This window comes from Bombus huntii, chromosome 14 (assembly GCF_024542735.1).
Source record: "Bombus huntii isolate Logan2020A chromosome 14, iyBomHunt1.1, whole genome shotgun sequence".
In the NCBI taxonomy this organism is placed as follows: Eukaryota; Metazoa; Arthropoda; class Insecta; order Hymenoptera; family Apidae; genus Bombus; species Bombus huntii.
Genome location: NC_066251.1, coordinates 4,081,706 through 4,097,619, shown reverse-complemented (window position 1 = coordinate 4,097,619; position 15,914 = coordinate 4,081,706). Strand labels below are relative to the sequence as shown.

The 15,914-nt window shown below is 42.5% G+C and overlaps 1 protein-coding gene across 3 annotated transcripts in view; it reads left to right on the top strand.

The window, feature by feature from the left end:
• LOC126872852 (ubiquitin carboxyl-terminal hydrolase 48-like) overlaps window positions 1-15,914 on the top strand; it is a 75,357-nt gene that overhangs the window by 6,859 nt on the left and 52,584 nt on the right. For all 3 annotated transcript variants that reach the window (XM_050633052.1, XM_050633051.1, XM_050633053.1), the window contains one exon: window positions 14,117-14,224. In XM_050633052.1, the coding sequence (XP_050489009.1) occupies window positions 14,117-14,224 (108 nt within the window). The remainder of the gene's footprint in view (window positions 1-14,116; window positions 14,225-15,914) is intronic.

Below are 15,914 nucleotides of genomic sequence, written 5' to 3'. Positions count from 1 at the left end.
TTGAAACAAACTGCTGTGATGTCAGTTTGAGACAAACGTGTATACTGTTCGATCTTTCCAGTATTTTATGTTGAAAGGTACATCATCCGGGTTTCTCTTTATTAGCAATTAACGAAGACCCGTTAATCGTTCTCGACGAGGTCTTCCCACCGGCTCGGCAGGAAGCTCCTCGCGTCTCAGGGGAAACAAATGGTGTCGCGGATTGCAATCTGTTGGAGCTGCCTCTGAACAAAGTCCTCCACCAATCCGTCAACGTCACCTGAATGGATCTGTGAAAGGATTAGGTATTTGCATAGACGATCGCTCAACTTCTATCGAGAAAGAGCACCTTCTTTTTTATTGGTCTCGACATAGCAGAGACGGTTCCTTTGGTCCCTAAACTTTGCGTTGCAACGCGATGAAACCATGGATCTTCTGAAACGTATGAAATTTTTGAACGTATTGTCCTTTGAGTATCTTCAGTGGAAAGGAGATACTTGGACTGTGCTGTAGTACTTGGAGCGATAATTCGATAGAACGATGTGGTACGAAAAGCATTAACAGAAAAATTGTGTCGTGAAAACCGAGTTGAACGTTCTGATTTTGCCTTTTTAGCAGAGCGGTCAGAAACCAGCGAGGACAGTGAGAATAATTAGTCATTTATGAGGCCGTAAGTGGGGCCGCAAATCGGCCCCTCTCAAAGGGACAAGGACGCTGGGACGGCGCGGCGTTATCTCGAAATTATTAATCATATCGTAACGCGTCGCACCGATGAAGAAAGAGAGGCGACCGGAGAAGGGGAGAAAGAGCCACGAACCACCGTCTCCATGGACTTATCTGACACCTTAATCAATTCCAAGTTATTAATTACGGACCCTGCCCTCCGCGCCGCCATCGCGCTGCTCCTCCATCAAACCCATAGCCACACGCTTCAGAAAGCCACCATAGCATTGTCTGCGGCTTACAATGCAGTGTCAACACGATCAGAGTCACACTTTCACCCTGACGATCATTAATAATTATTTAGCGAACCTTAAGCCGCCCTCGAACGGGTCTCGTGCAAATTGCAACGATTCTTCCCCAATTTCTCTCGATTCTCGCTGCTTATTTATATTTTTCAATTAACCTACTGAAGTGCCTTAACGATACAATAACGTTTGAGGCAACGATTAATGGGACACGTGGTATCATATGCGCATTGTTGAAAAGCTCAGGAGTAAAGGAATTCAACGAGCGAGGTTTCAAATTTCGCCAAAAATTTATAATATCTTTAATTTTCTATATTTCTGAGCTTCGATTTTCTTCGTGTTTAGTTTATTCGTGCACGGTGCAGGCTTGTAGACGCGAAACTGATTAAACAGAACTAAATATAACGCTAACAACTCTTTGTCTTATCCTTTGTATTATAAAGTACTGAATAATTATAACTGTCGCGATTCGTTTATTTCCAAATACTTTAACGGAGAATACAGCGCGCTCCACAATCGAGCAGTTCCGTTAGTCTCGTATATACAGCAGCATTTTACTTTAGTCAGGATGGTGCCGAACAAATTCCGACTATTTTGCGTACATTTGGCAGAGGGGTGCTGTTTGCGCGAGGGGTGACGCGAGAGGAGGACGGATGGGTGGCCACGGAAGGAAAACTATAAATCATTCTACGAGGCGTGCTGTGTTGAAGAAGAAGGGAGTTAGGGAAGGGGATAGTGGGGTGGCTCGTAGTCGTCGTGCATCGACTCGCGAAATCCAACTACCCTTAAATAAGTTGATTCATTGCAGGAGGCCTTTGCAGCCAGTCCAGAGTCGAAGCTACCCTCTTTTCCTCCTTCTTGGAGCCACTCTCGACACTTTCTCCCTTTCTTTCTCTCCTTGCACCGATTTCTTCTGCTCGCTTTTTTATTCACCGTGAAACATAGCAATCGCAAAGAAATAACTTAGACATTGGTCGTTTTCTAATTTGTCGCGTTACATGAATTATCTTTGATCCCCTGAAAAAAGGGGCGCTCTATAGATGTAGACAGACAAAGTGTTTCAATTAGATGGATCGAAGGATGGAACGGGGGAGTGAAAAGTGTATTTTCGGCCGGTCACAGTAGCTTCATAAAATCGAGCATGTCAATTACCGTGAGAGTCGGGAAGAGCTGCACCCTACGCCAATATCAAGCGGGTAGCTTATGGGACGACGTAAACGAATCTCGAACGGGAACGTCGATATTTCAACGGTGGAAATGAGACGCGAGCGAACGCGGTTAAATTTCTTTGACGACGGTGACAAAATATTCTATTCTCTTAAGAGGAAGTAGATTCTGATAATATCGTACGACTTTCGTTGCTCTTTCCCTAATAATTGGAATAGACTTGGAATGATTTGGGATTAAAGAAGGAACAAAACTTACATGTGAAATAGCGTATCGAAGTCGCACCATTATGGACAGCATAATGTGAAAATAGCCTGCGGTATCTGTTTCCTAACAAAACTCTTGGTTCCGATGATTTTCACTATGACAGTGCCATAGATTTTCTGCTTAATCGTATCTCGGAAACTTTTTACTTCAATTCTCAGCAAGGTTAAAACGTAAGAAAGGATTCCACGATCCATCGAATTCTGACCAAGAATGTTAACGGGGAGGGAGGATACGCTTTATCTTTCCTCTCATTAAACGCTGCCAAAAGCAAACCCTGAAAACCTAATGAACTCGGGTCGTGGCGTTTTCTCCAGGCGCATAAGTTTTGCTTCTTCCTGTCCTTTCCTGAAACTGGTGAAAGAGCCAGGGAATATACAAAAGAACGTAAGGAAGAAGGAGACGTGAAAGCAAAGCGGATAGAAAGAAGAAGAAGAAGAAGAAGAAGAAGAAGAAGGAAGAGAAGAAGAGAAAGAAGAAGATGAAGAAGAAGAGGAAGAAGAGAGAAGGCGTTGAGCTCGCTTTGCCCGAGCACTGATGATAGTTTTTGCTCGGCAAGATTTTTTGCCACCACCCCCGTAGCCACCCCCCGGGGGTGGATGATATATGACCGCCCCCGAGACACTGGCCACCCCCGGTGGGAGAAGTAGAAGGAGAAAAAGAGACGGGGCGAGGGAGATACATCCTGATTCCGGAAGAATTCCTTATGTACGTGCGCGTGCATTTATGTTTCAAACGATGATCGTTAGTGCGAACTTTCGCCGAATTTATGGGGTGCGTTTTCCACCATAGTAATGGCCATTTGATTGTTTCTATCAATTATACGATTCATTTAGAAGACGCTGGAGGAAAGGGAGAAACGTAGCGGTACTTTGAGAATTGGAAATTTCATTTTCGTTAGAGCAAAATAGCATTTTCCCATACACCGCGATAGATAAATCACAATCTGTACGGTCCAGAGCGAATTCGCTAAATTTATTCTTTTTTTGCATTTCTGACAAGTTCGCCACCTCTAGGAACTATATGCAACGTGATATATGTATAATTAATCGATCGTTAGTGTGAATTTGTTGAACCTGTACGTGCGTTTTGCACGGCAAGGATGGATATTATTGTGAATTTATTATTATTTTTATGAATGATCATGTACATTAATACGTAGCGGATTTTGGGAAAAAGTGGTTTTTAAATTTTACTTTTAAGTGATACTTCGCTGTTTATTCAATTTCGATCAAACTGTGCTACAGGTTCTTATTCGATTTCTTCATACAATTATCGCTTCATGCCCTTGTCCCTTCTGAAAAGTGTATTGTACAAAATCGTAATCCGTTTCATCGGCGAAGAATTCGTAGTGGAAGATTTTGATGGTCGATGTGGAAGGCACGTTCGTGTAGGATCGATCGTTCCCCGCAACGGTGCCAATGTAAATAGACGTGAGCGACTGAGCATGGCGGGCGGCTACGTTTTTCGTGGTGTATCGCGGTAGCCGATGGTCACGCCTGGCGTGCAAGCTACGCGTGTTGCTCCCTGATCGGGAACGCTCGATCGGTTTTGAGAAATCGAGCAAAAACAGGGCGCAGGCGGTGCAACGATTTGCCGGTTCTGTCGGCCTCTCGCCGCAACCTCGTTTCGAGAAACGGCTGCATCGATATTTTCCTGCCGCTCCGTCGTTGATTGTTCTCCCGCCTTTTTTTTGGCTCTTTTGCTTCGTTCTCCGTCGTCTCGTTCAAGCGGTGCTGATTTTTAGCCGAGTCTCTTCGCCGGTAGTTCACTTTGTGTAGCTTCTTAACACGCTCATTGCCACGGTGGTCATCGGTGATCCGCGTTACTGGAACGATTAAAGCAAGATAAATTTCTAAATCCAGATAACATCTTTAGAAAAAAGCGCGTACATACGATATAACATTTTACAAGAAAATAAATAAAATTCAAGCGACAGTCAACCTGCCAATTTTTCGACCTCTCGCGTGGAATTGGTCGCGCTGTCCCATCTCGTCGAAGTTTTTTAAATTTTATCGCGAGGGATATTTTTTTCTTCTCATTTATTCGCTCGTTGTAAAAATATCGATGTGTATTTGTTCTATTTTTCTCCATTTCCATCTGCACACGTTCGCAAAATGTTCATTGCGGATTCGTGATAGAGATAATTTATTACTCCTTAGACGATAGTTTTCTTAGGGCTGTGCAAGTATTTACATCTAGTGCCATGAAACTGACTTTCAGAATAGTTTGTACGCAATTCTACCAGTGAGAGTAGACTTGCCAGGAAAGGGAATTGCAAAGACTAAAAAGCGATAGAAAGATGAAAAAAAAATACATGGAGCGTAGGATACGGGACCGATGCAAATGCGGATTTTGTCAAACCGCATTTCTTAGTTGCCAAACCAATAAAATGTATGTAAAATACATAAAGACGTACGAAGATACGTAAAGATTCGTAATACGTCGAGTATACTCGTCGAGCATTTGTTAGACGAGAGGAATATCTGTTTAGGAACCACTCTATCATCCATTTGGCAGAATTTAGGAGAGAAATTTTAGCAGAAGAAGAAGGAATACGATCGTACTAAATATCGAAATAATCAAAAATTCATAGAAACCATTTGACTGTCAAAAATATTTCAAATGTTGTGACCCGAAAAAGAGCCCATCTCGAGAGACGTTCTCTTTCGGCGGGCAAAAAGATTCTTCTCGCACATGCTTTTAAGATTCCTCGAACGTTTGAAGAAGAAGAGGGTGTTGCTCCAGCTTTGGAATCGAAAGGTATCGGCTGGATTTCGAGGCGGGCACAGGCCTGCTCTGGCTTTCCGCTTCCAGGATCACGGTCCAGGGCGACTGCATACCGTGATCGTCGAAGCATCGTCCACGGATTTCGTTTTTACGCCAGCAAAAGCCTCCACGGCCGATCTTCTTGTTTGTTCAGGGGGACTTCTCGGTCGCGACGAGGTAACGTTCGCCTCTGGGACGAGGGAACACAGGACCCCGGGACTAAATTTACGCCGGTCGGTAGCGTAGTTGACCGACGGACTGCGGCAGGATGTCGATTATCGACGGTTTTTGCCGTGATTTCCCCCTTTTTCGTCTCGAACGCATAATTAGCTTTCGTTATTCTAGCGCGTACCGCCAGCTTCCGCCCGCTGACAACGATTCACCGTCGCCTCATCGAAGTCTTTCTTTTCTTTCGTTCATCGTCTCACTTACTACCTCATAGCTTTTGTCAGGAAGTTGTGAAATCCTTCACGTTTCCCTAGCTGTCGTGCGGTTTGCGTTTTTCCTCCAGCCAACGATTTGAGGCCGTGATAAGGTTGTTCCAGAAGTTCTTCGTACCTGTTCGAGCGGTGCCATGTGATTCTTGGTATTCGCTCTGAAGTTATTTCGAAATTTCCAATTTTTTGTGTTTCCCCGGGTCTCTAAGTTTGTAGACGGTTTTGGAGATAGTATCGTAGCAGGATGGACCTTGCAAGGGAGTTTGGCTTCGATTTCTACTTTATGGGCTTGAAGAAGAGCCAACAATAGCAGATACGTATCTTTTCTTAGCTGCGGTAACTCGAGTTTAAGAGGCGAAGCCGCCCTTCGATGTTCAATCCCTTAAGAGCTACATCGGAAACAGTTGCAGAGAGAAACAAGATTTTGCCAAGAAAAACTGAATGTTTTCTAGTACGTTAGAAGAAAATGCTAGGGTCAACAAACAATTTTCCGATTCACTGACTCTCCTTGTTGCCGCTGTGATTTCTTATTCCAGCAATATGAATTTACGTTTCTCGTAAGTGAATTCAAGAGTTCAATTAATACATTTTACCGCTGCTAAAACATAGCTATTCATCTTTGGATTTTAAGCGATAATATTCGCTTCAACACACTGTGCTGTGCTTCTTCTATCCTTCTAAATTATCGCGTCCAAACCAGCAAAAACAAAAATGTAACAGCATTAACAGCATTGCTTAAGTAACTGAACGAACGCAGCATATCAACGCTAACTGAAATTTCTCTTCAACAAATCATCTACTGTACGGACACGTGGTTATCTACATAATTTATAGACGATGTCTGGAAGTCGTGCTAAGTCTGTTACACGCCTTAGCAGATCGTTGATTTTGTACGATAAAAGATGGCAGAAAAATTGTTTGCAAACTCGATTGTGAGCGGAACCTACGCCTATCCAGGCTACAATGATTTAAAGCAGAAGCATTCCAACGAAGTTCATGGCCCGTTCGTTATTCGAAAAACTGATGTTCGCCTCTTTCTACCTCGAGGTATTTACAAAGTTCGCTTGTAACGAGGCTTCGTTAACGGTACGGCAAGCAATAATCGCTCGAGTTACAGTCAACCCGCATTCCTCGAGTTATTGGCGAATGGATGTTCGTTCTCGTGGCTGAAGAAGCCACGGATTCCGCGCGTTCGCGCTAGAAAACCGAGATTTTCGAGCGTATTCGAGGTCAGGGCAAGCGCTCGATTCGGCCGATTCGCGTGAAAAGTAACGCCCGTGAATCGATCGTGAAAGAAAGATCCAGGCCACGTTCGATTCGATCGAGTCACGTTCGATCGTGATCAATTAATCACGTGCTGGCAAAAAAATTCAAATAGAGCGAGCAGCCTTTCGCCAAGACCTCGGGCTAGAAGCGATTCGAGGCAACGATTCGACCTTCGTTAAATAGGTTTACCTTGACGGGATCAATGAAACCAGCCAAGCTGAAAAGCAGACGCGGGTTGAAGGACCAATTTGTACGTGTACCATTCGATGACGAATATGTGAATGTAACGTGAAGGAAACGTTGCTTTCCCATTTATTTCGATGATATAGAGGAGGCCAAGAGTCCAGAGTAAAAGAGAAGTTGGATCTCTGGTAATCGAAATATGTATCGAACTTCTGCATTTTGACATATTGCAGTTTTGGAAAGATAGCGAATGAGAATACACTAGCCTAGTCTAGGGGGGACAGGCAGTTCATATGATTAGAGTTCACTAATTCTTCTCACTATCTACGAGTTTTTGTTTATACGTACAACGTATATATGACAAATGAATTCAATCAGCAAATCGTTCTACTAGATAAGAATTAAAATTTCATTGCAATAAATGGAGTTTGGATAAAAGTTGGAATCTTCGAAGATTTCTCGTAATCGTGACATACCTCGATATTCCCACATGTCACGATCGTAACTGATTTTCCACCGTTTCCGATCTATTTCCCCTGAACAAAAGATAGATCGTGAAGAATCATCGCGGCTTCCATCGCGGTAACGCATTGACCAGCGCGAAAGACGGTGGCCCTCGTATTGTTGAACCGGCACGTTAAAAGTAGTACAAGAAAATAGTGGTAGCGAAGAGAGTATGATCGTGTCGGGGTTCGGGATAACGAGCCGGATGATTTACAGTTTATCCTTACACCTCCATTTACGAAGGAACCGAGGACTCCTGTGATCGCTTTTAAATTCGCTCTCGTTGATGCAACTGGTCGTCCATCGAGGGGACCCGGCGACGGTCTTCTCTCGTTTCTCATCATCCTGGGGGCCGCCGCCCCCCTCCCTCTTCCCAGTTCTCTCTTCTTATTTTCTGAATGTCCCGCGGTACCGAGCGCGCAACATTGTTTTTCTCCGTCTTCGTCGTTCCTCTTCCATCGTCTCTGTCCCGTCCACGCCGCGAACCAGACTCTTTGGCGTTCCTTTTTCCACACTGGCCACTGGACACCGGTGGACCTTTTACCACGGACACGTACAATCTGCCCTCTTCTTCTCTTCTCCACCTCCCCCCTCCCTCTTCTCGTAATGATCGCAACGCTTCGATGCACCCGGCCTCCGGAGCTGCATAACCGGAGGATGCATCTTGCGCCACGTACAACGATCTTTCCTGTTGCCCCGCGCCACGGTGGCTCGATTGTTACGTTATAAATGATTATCGTGTTATTACCGTACAGCGAGCGCCGCGGTGGTTTTGGTCGGTGGCTATCTTTACATTTTTTTTCTCTCTCTCTCTCTCTTATATACTTTCATTTTTCTCCCCTTTTTCCTTGTTCTTTTTTCTTTCTTTTTTCTCTTTTTCGAATTCGCTGCATGAAATCGTGGGGAGGGATTTTGCGCGTTCGCGGGCAAGTTTGTTTGTGGACGGTTAGGAGAGTGCAGATCGAGAGGACGGCCAGTTTTTCGCCTGGTCTAGCGGACGCGGTTCTGGAAGGGGACTCGGCTTTCTTTGACCAGATCTTAGGTCTGCCTTGGCTTGAAGATGTTTAAGTAAGAAGCAGCGTTCTCGAAACGCGCACACGCGATTCGGAGGTTAGAATAGGTGGCGTAAGAATGGTTAAGAATGAAGAGTGATGAGTGACGCGGAAGTAACGGAGTCTCGAAGTGTACAGTGGTCATAGCGGTCGTAATGTAAGATATTGTAAGAATTTTAGCTCTTTAGCTATCTTTGGCGCTCTTTTCAAGCCACGTATATTACCATTAGATCTCAACTTTGATTCGAGTACAGCCGGCTCTCTTCTTTTTACGTTTTCGATCCGTATTTGCTCTTTAACTCGTTCGTTTGTGAGCCTGGCTTGATATCGCCAGGCGAGCCGCTATACCGGCACGTACACTTTCGTTTATAAGCATTAGAACGCTTACAAATAAACTTAAAAAATCATTAGGATTTTCCTTAAACTTTTATGTTTCATACATTTCATATTTAATTCATATATTGTATGTCGTAATAAAAATCTCATAAATAACACGATTAACCTGTTAACCGTAGAATTCAGTTTAAAAAAATCACTTACGCCACGTCGAACGCGGTTAATTGGTTAATTCTGATACTCGTATCATCGAATTCCATTGTATTTGGTATTCTTTGGTTCCGTGGATCCCATAAAATGGTCGCAAATCTTTGCACACACCGTTGAATTAAATATTTGTTGCTATAATAGCAAGGAGTTAAACTTTCATCCGACTGTTCGTATCTGTCTCGAAAGAAATACGAAGATGGATGATCGGAGGTTGTATGAGAACCGGAAGTGTCCTCGTGCAATTTTCTGGCCGCAAGCGGGTCGATCGTTGCTGCTTGTGCAACGAGCATCGAGAAGATCCGGGATCGTTTAGTCAAATACCATCGGGAGGAGCGGTAAATCAGGGAAAACCTGGGGACAGTCGTGTTCCCTTCTTCCCGGGCCGGAAGACAAATGTCAAGGGGGGAGCCGAGGGGGTGGGAGATGTTGGCTTGGCCTCTCTTACACGTAGGATGCATGGCCTCGCGGCGGTAAATCAAGCCCGGTGATATTAAAAGGCCGCTTATACGCGAAAACACAAGATTTATTTCTGCTGAAAGAGAAGAGCCGGCAAGAAATCGGTGTATACGCGGCGCCCAATCAATGGACAGGGAACAGAGGACGAATGGGGAGCAGATAAAATGAAGAAGGACCTTGTCGCTCGAACGAGATGAACGGAGACCGATTCGAAAGTAACGAAACGAAAGGATGAAAAAGAGGATCGAGAAACAGCCACGTGGTGAGCTGAGAAAGTTGGACGTTTCTGTAGAAAGAAGAGGATTCCGTTGGAATTAGAAGCAACTTCTTTGCCCGGGGATCAAGATTCGATTAAAGTAGGCTGATTTGCTTTGGTACCTTTTTGTTTCATCTGGAATTGGAGAAGCAACATGTTGCTTGAACAACGTGTATCGTTTTCAACGATTTTCGTCGAATATTTATTCTAATCTTACGGAGGTTATCGGTATGAAATGAAAGAGAAAAATAGCAGAGAAGAACGAACTCTGCTTGGTGGATCGAAGAAATTTCGTTTGTAGCTAGAACGAAAGTGGAAGAAAAAGGAAGAAAGTCGAGGAAGAAAAATTATGGATTCTTTTGGAATCGAAGGCTACTTCTTTGCTTGTGAATCGAACTTCGATCGAAGTAGACTGCATCTTTCGCGATTTTTGCTAGATTTCTCTTCAAATTTTACCAATACGGAGAGTCCATATGCAATGGAAGAGAAAAATAGCGGAGAGAAGATGGAGGGAGAAACTTTGGTCACGCGTAGAATTGGACAGACGAAAGTAGAGGAAAAAGGAGGAAAACAGAGAAAGAAAAGCTAGGGAGGAGGACATTGGGTAGGTTATCTGGGTGTTGGTGAGTGAAACGGAGAGGATTCGCCCCTGTTTCGCTCGAATAATCGTGTCGTCCTCGTCGAAAGCGGTTTGCTCCAGCTAATATCGAACCATCGCCCACATTCAAAGGGATGTCAGGGTAGAAACGGTATTGTAGTCCCCTTCGAGGGCGATTCTTCTTCGAAGCGTGTCACTTTTGACGTTGCTAATGAAAAGATTGCTGTATCAAGAAATACGCGCGAATCGGGGAAAAAAACTTGGTTTCTTACTACATTTATCTTTCTTTATTTTTCCACTCGTTCTTGAATAAAGATCGTTATGGACAGAAAATGTTATTCAGGGAAATCTGTCTGGCGAAACGAACTCCATGTCTACAGCGTGCAATGAATTAATCACCTTCGATTTCCAACTCATCTGCATTGGTTTTTCGTTTTTTGTTCTATTAATTATTAATTCTTGTGATCTAACATTTGTTCCAGGAACTTTTAGTACAGCTTTTTTTATTTTATGATGATGAAAAAGAGTCTGTAGCACTCACATTTAGTACTTTTGTACAGTACAATCGGCTGCCGAATTTCTCGAGGAAATTATTTCTTCGAAAACAAATTCGTATATCTCGAATTCCAAAACTACATCACTGTAAATTTATAAAACTTGTATGAAAAATGACAAATTGTCCCTTTTAACTATTGTGGTAGTTGCGGTATTAAAGAGATTCTTTCGCACGATGGACTCCAATTAAGCTGTTCATTCGGAATTGCGACACGAATGCACAATAATTCGCATACCAGACGAGACGTCGATAGGTCTCCGATATCCTTGTAATCATTGCGGTTTATATGATCACTGCGGTCGAGATATCATTATTCGGTACCGGTGCGTAATATCCTGCTCTATGCACGAATGAGTCTGGAGACAACAACGATCCACGGAAGACCTTAATCAACAGAGATATCTCTCCCTCGAAGCTGTTCGTCTCTTCCACCAGAGAAAACAGCGCCTTGGAGGATGATGTTCTTTGCACTCTGCGCAACGACATAGAACGATTTCAATTTCATGCTCCCAGCCGTATTAAACCTTCCGGTTGTGGCATGCTAAATCGCTTTTCCTTTGACGATGTTACCTTATTTTTCCATGTTTAAAAACAAAAACTTGGGCTCCATAGTTCGTCGAACTTGAAGCTAAAAATAAGAAGTTTAGACGTAGGAAGGCTTAGATTTTGTACAGATCGATTTTGTCGATTGCAGACTGTACTTTGATGCAAATTAGTCAAATTAATTTTCATCTTTATCGAGGTAGAATTATTTATTTTCTTTATGCAATTATCTGATATGTATCTGTTATGTAGATTTTAGTTCTTCGAAATGGAATCGCAAAGAAAAATATTAGAAGGAATATTGGAAGGCTAATGGTTCTCTTTGTGTGCCATCTTTGCAGTTTACAGGATATTTTAAGGGGATAAATGTCTTTATACATCATTCAAATGAATGTTAAGACGCGTCTGCGAGAAGAATGTCGAGTTAAGAAACTAAAAGATTCAGCCAACTGAACTGAGATTCATACTTGGATTTGGACTGCCAAAATTGTTGGTCTCCGAACCTAAATTCTTGTTTAAAAAATGCAAAAGTATTGGAAGACGGTATGAGCGTATTGGTGTTTGACTCCCGACCGAATTATCGAGGCATTTCCAAACGATTTCCTCGGAACGTATCCCATCCTCTTGTAGTGGGATACATAACTACCACCCCCTCTTGCATCAGGAGTTCTCGGTTCCTGTTTTCCTCTTCCATCTCCTGGGAGTAATAATCGCTGTGGACCGGAAAAATTCCGCGACAGAAGTTAAACAAAGCCTCGAATGAGAAATAAAAAAAAAGAGAGAGGAGAGGAGAATCGTGTCTGTGACGAGAGAGGAAGAGGACGAAGGTGCAGATCAGAGAAACAGGGACACGGAAAGCACGAACGACGGAAAGAGAGAGAAGAGAAGTTGCTCCCTGGCTCGACTGTAATAAGGGCGGCCAATTTTCACCTCACCCCCTGCGTCCCTCTGTTCGACTGTTTGAACAAGGCTCATAATTAATACGCATATTCGCTTCTGGAAAACCCGCTTCGGGGTATCCGGCAGGGAGACATTTTTTAAATCCTCTACAACGGATATTTGCACTTCCTCGGTGTCCTCGCGGTTTCCGCGAGCTTTCTGCTTTTCTACTTCTTTTTCTCTCCGTCCCACCACCCCTCACTCGTACATAGATAGATTTTTTCAATAATCGACATGGGTGATTCCGAGCGACACCGAGATTCCTTGTTTTATCGGAAAATTTATTGGAAAATTTTTCTTCTTTTCGTTGTATCGGGGCGCAGACTGGCGACAGGTTACGCGGCGATTGTTCGAATAAATCGAGCTTCTCAGAAGCGAAATGCGATCAATTTCACTCTTGGGAGCATTTTTTTAATGCTCGACGTAGATCGGGCTTTTAAATTGCGTGCATGCTTTAACAAAATCGTAAAAGTCGATATATTGGCAGCGTACACTTTCTGTGTCAATCTTTGTCCAATTTCGAGGCTCGTGCACAGGCTGTTCTAAGACTTTTGAGCGGAGGTATATTTATGTATATTGAGTTTGCGATACGTGTTAAGATATACAGTAAATATGGTATTGCGCTTTGTAAACCTATCCCTTTTTGATGATTGAACGGAAGGAGTAGAAAAGTACCATTTTTCCCTCTTCTAAATCCTGTCTATATCGACGTAATGTCAACGATAAACGTAATTTGCCAACGACTGTTAAATCGACTAAACGAATACGTTGGTTTTAGGAACAATGGACATGAAATATAGTATTAATAATCCTTATGGAAAAGTAGCGATGAAAAATTACGTTTCGCGTTGCCGCGAATTCCAATTGTCGCCTTTTCCATGAAGGGTGGAACGTTCCATTTGGAAAATCCAGGCAGATTTTCCGTTCAAGTTTACCTCGTCTCTGTACGATCGCGTACCTGGCTCGTTTCGCGGGAGATATCTGTCTTTAAGAGCATTATCTGGATGGCGGATGGGTAGGGAGACGGCAAAAACCGTCCGCCCCCTCGTGGTATGTGAAAAATGATGCACAACCCCAATCCCCCGACACATCTCCACCCCTGGAATGTCCCGAAGGAAGCGTTCCTCCTCGTCGTCTTTCTGGTCCACGACCCGAAAGACGTGTCACGGACGAGGTTGCATTATTCGAAACGATTAACTGGCTGACAGTGTTCGTAAAAAATAATCCTGGAAATATATTTTTAATGCCTGGGGATTTATCATGCGTACCGGTACTGCTTGTCGCTTGCAAATGCCAGGAGCTCGGGGGTGGATTTACCAAATAGCAATCGAGATATTTGCCAATGTTTTTAAGGGTGAAATTGTGCGTTTATTTCTTAGAACGTGTAATTATTAGACTGTGAATGTACATATAATTCTAGGTATTCTGGGAACACAGTTCAACGATATTTTAATTCCAATATTTTAAACAATTGTGTACCATACATGTTTTATGTACGTCTTAATACAATCCTATACATACAATTTTTATAAACGTATAATTACCAGCGGTCTGGTAATTCGAATACTTTATAATTGAATAGATAAAGTTATTCCTCAATGATTTTTAATACGAGTTCTCACCTTTGTTTTAGATACGCTGAAGTGTTTTCGAAAACACCACCGGTTGGTATTAGAAACGGTTTTCTTCTCTGCGAACCGCACAAAGGATTTCTCTATTCACCTTCTATCAACAATGAACTGTAAGTAATTTTTCTCTCGATTTATTATTTCAATTTTATTCTTTAGACTTAAATTTATTCCTTATTTCCCCTTTGTATTATCCATATATTATATTATCTTAATCTATTATTTTAGAAATATGTAAGAAGGAGATCCAAATAATGTCACAGATAAATCGTAGAACGCTTCAACTACCTAAGAATAATATTTAGTTGCTCTTCAAGAAACGCTGGAACGTTAACCACGGAGAAGTCAGGATATCCTTGCTTTTCTCAAAGTACAGTCCATAACCACTGTATTATAAAGCAAAAGTGCGTGATCTCCTGGCACCATTTTCTTCTTTGCCCGTCCTCCGAGTCCACGCTACGTGATGGATACACGAAAATGTCACAAACACGCCCCCGGGGCCAACGTGGCAATCCACCCTCTGACCATTATGCTAAACCATTGTCCACTATCTGCCTAAGATAGCCGACGGCTTAAGTCGTCCGTCTGTTCACCCTCTGCTGTATCCAGACCGTTAAAAAATCATTTTAGCCGTCAATCTTCGACCTTTCGCCTCCTTGTAGCTTTTCTTCGTGCTTTCTTACCGACTATAGCGATTCAATTACTCTCAAATGGCTGTCCACGGAATCCTAGTTCATCTTTAACATGATAGGGGATGATAGTAAAACGAGACGAATTTTTTGAAACGAGGGTAAACAGTTTTTACGGCGTGACCGTGTAGATTCCACGAAATGAAAATCGTAGAAATGTGTCAAAGACATAGATAGATAATGTTTAAAAATAGTTTGTTAGTAGTTTGTAAATTATTTAGATGGAAGAATTATTTTGGGGATTCTGTGAAATTAGAAATAATTAGAAAAATTATCGAACACCAAAGAATAGTATAATCTATTAAAGATCAAGAAAAGTAGGTAAATTTTGCTATTCATCGATAAATTCTTTCGTAGTTTGACTTTCTAACAAAAAGCTGATACTCGTTTTATAGTCATCCTAGAAGTGATCTAAGACTAGATTATTAATGCTTTCTTATTAATAAACATGGCTGATGTTCAACTTTTTCGCGTAATCCCCTCTTCTGTAACTCTTTTATTACTTTTTGGATAAATGCAAGTTAATTTCTAGTTCTATAGAATTTCTATAATCATGCTGTTAGAAGATTCTACAGTACGAATGCATATTTTTTTACAAGATTCTCTGCTTTCGGATACTTTTTTTCAATGTCAACTCTGATAACATTTTTCGATTGATTTTCTATTATCGCAAACATGTAGAAACGATGCGGGTTAACGACCATTCGATCGAAATAACATGGACTGTGTTAAACGACAAATTATATTCAATAACGCGAACGGTGTCGTGTCTCGTTCGAGACTGGGCTTGCTTTTTTTCTATTCATCCAACGAGGATTTCTCCGATTTCCTCCCTTTTTCTCCGGCTCTCCTCGATGCATCCACCATTATTCCGGCGTTAGGCAAATACACGAGGAGAGTCGACAAGCTCGTCCGCGCGGTTTTTGCCTCGTGAAAATTCAAATGAGAGCACGCGGCATATTGCGTTGAATCGAAATTAATGTCGCGCAACTAATTATCGGTCGAGTCATCATCGTCTCGTATCAGCTGGTTGCTAGCTCGTTCGATCGCTTCGAAACGTGCCTCCATAAATTTCTACGTCGTCAAGGAACGTATATATATATATATATATATA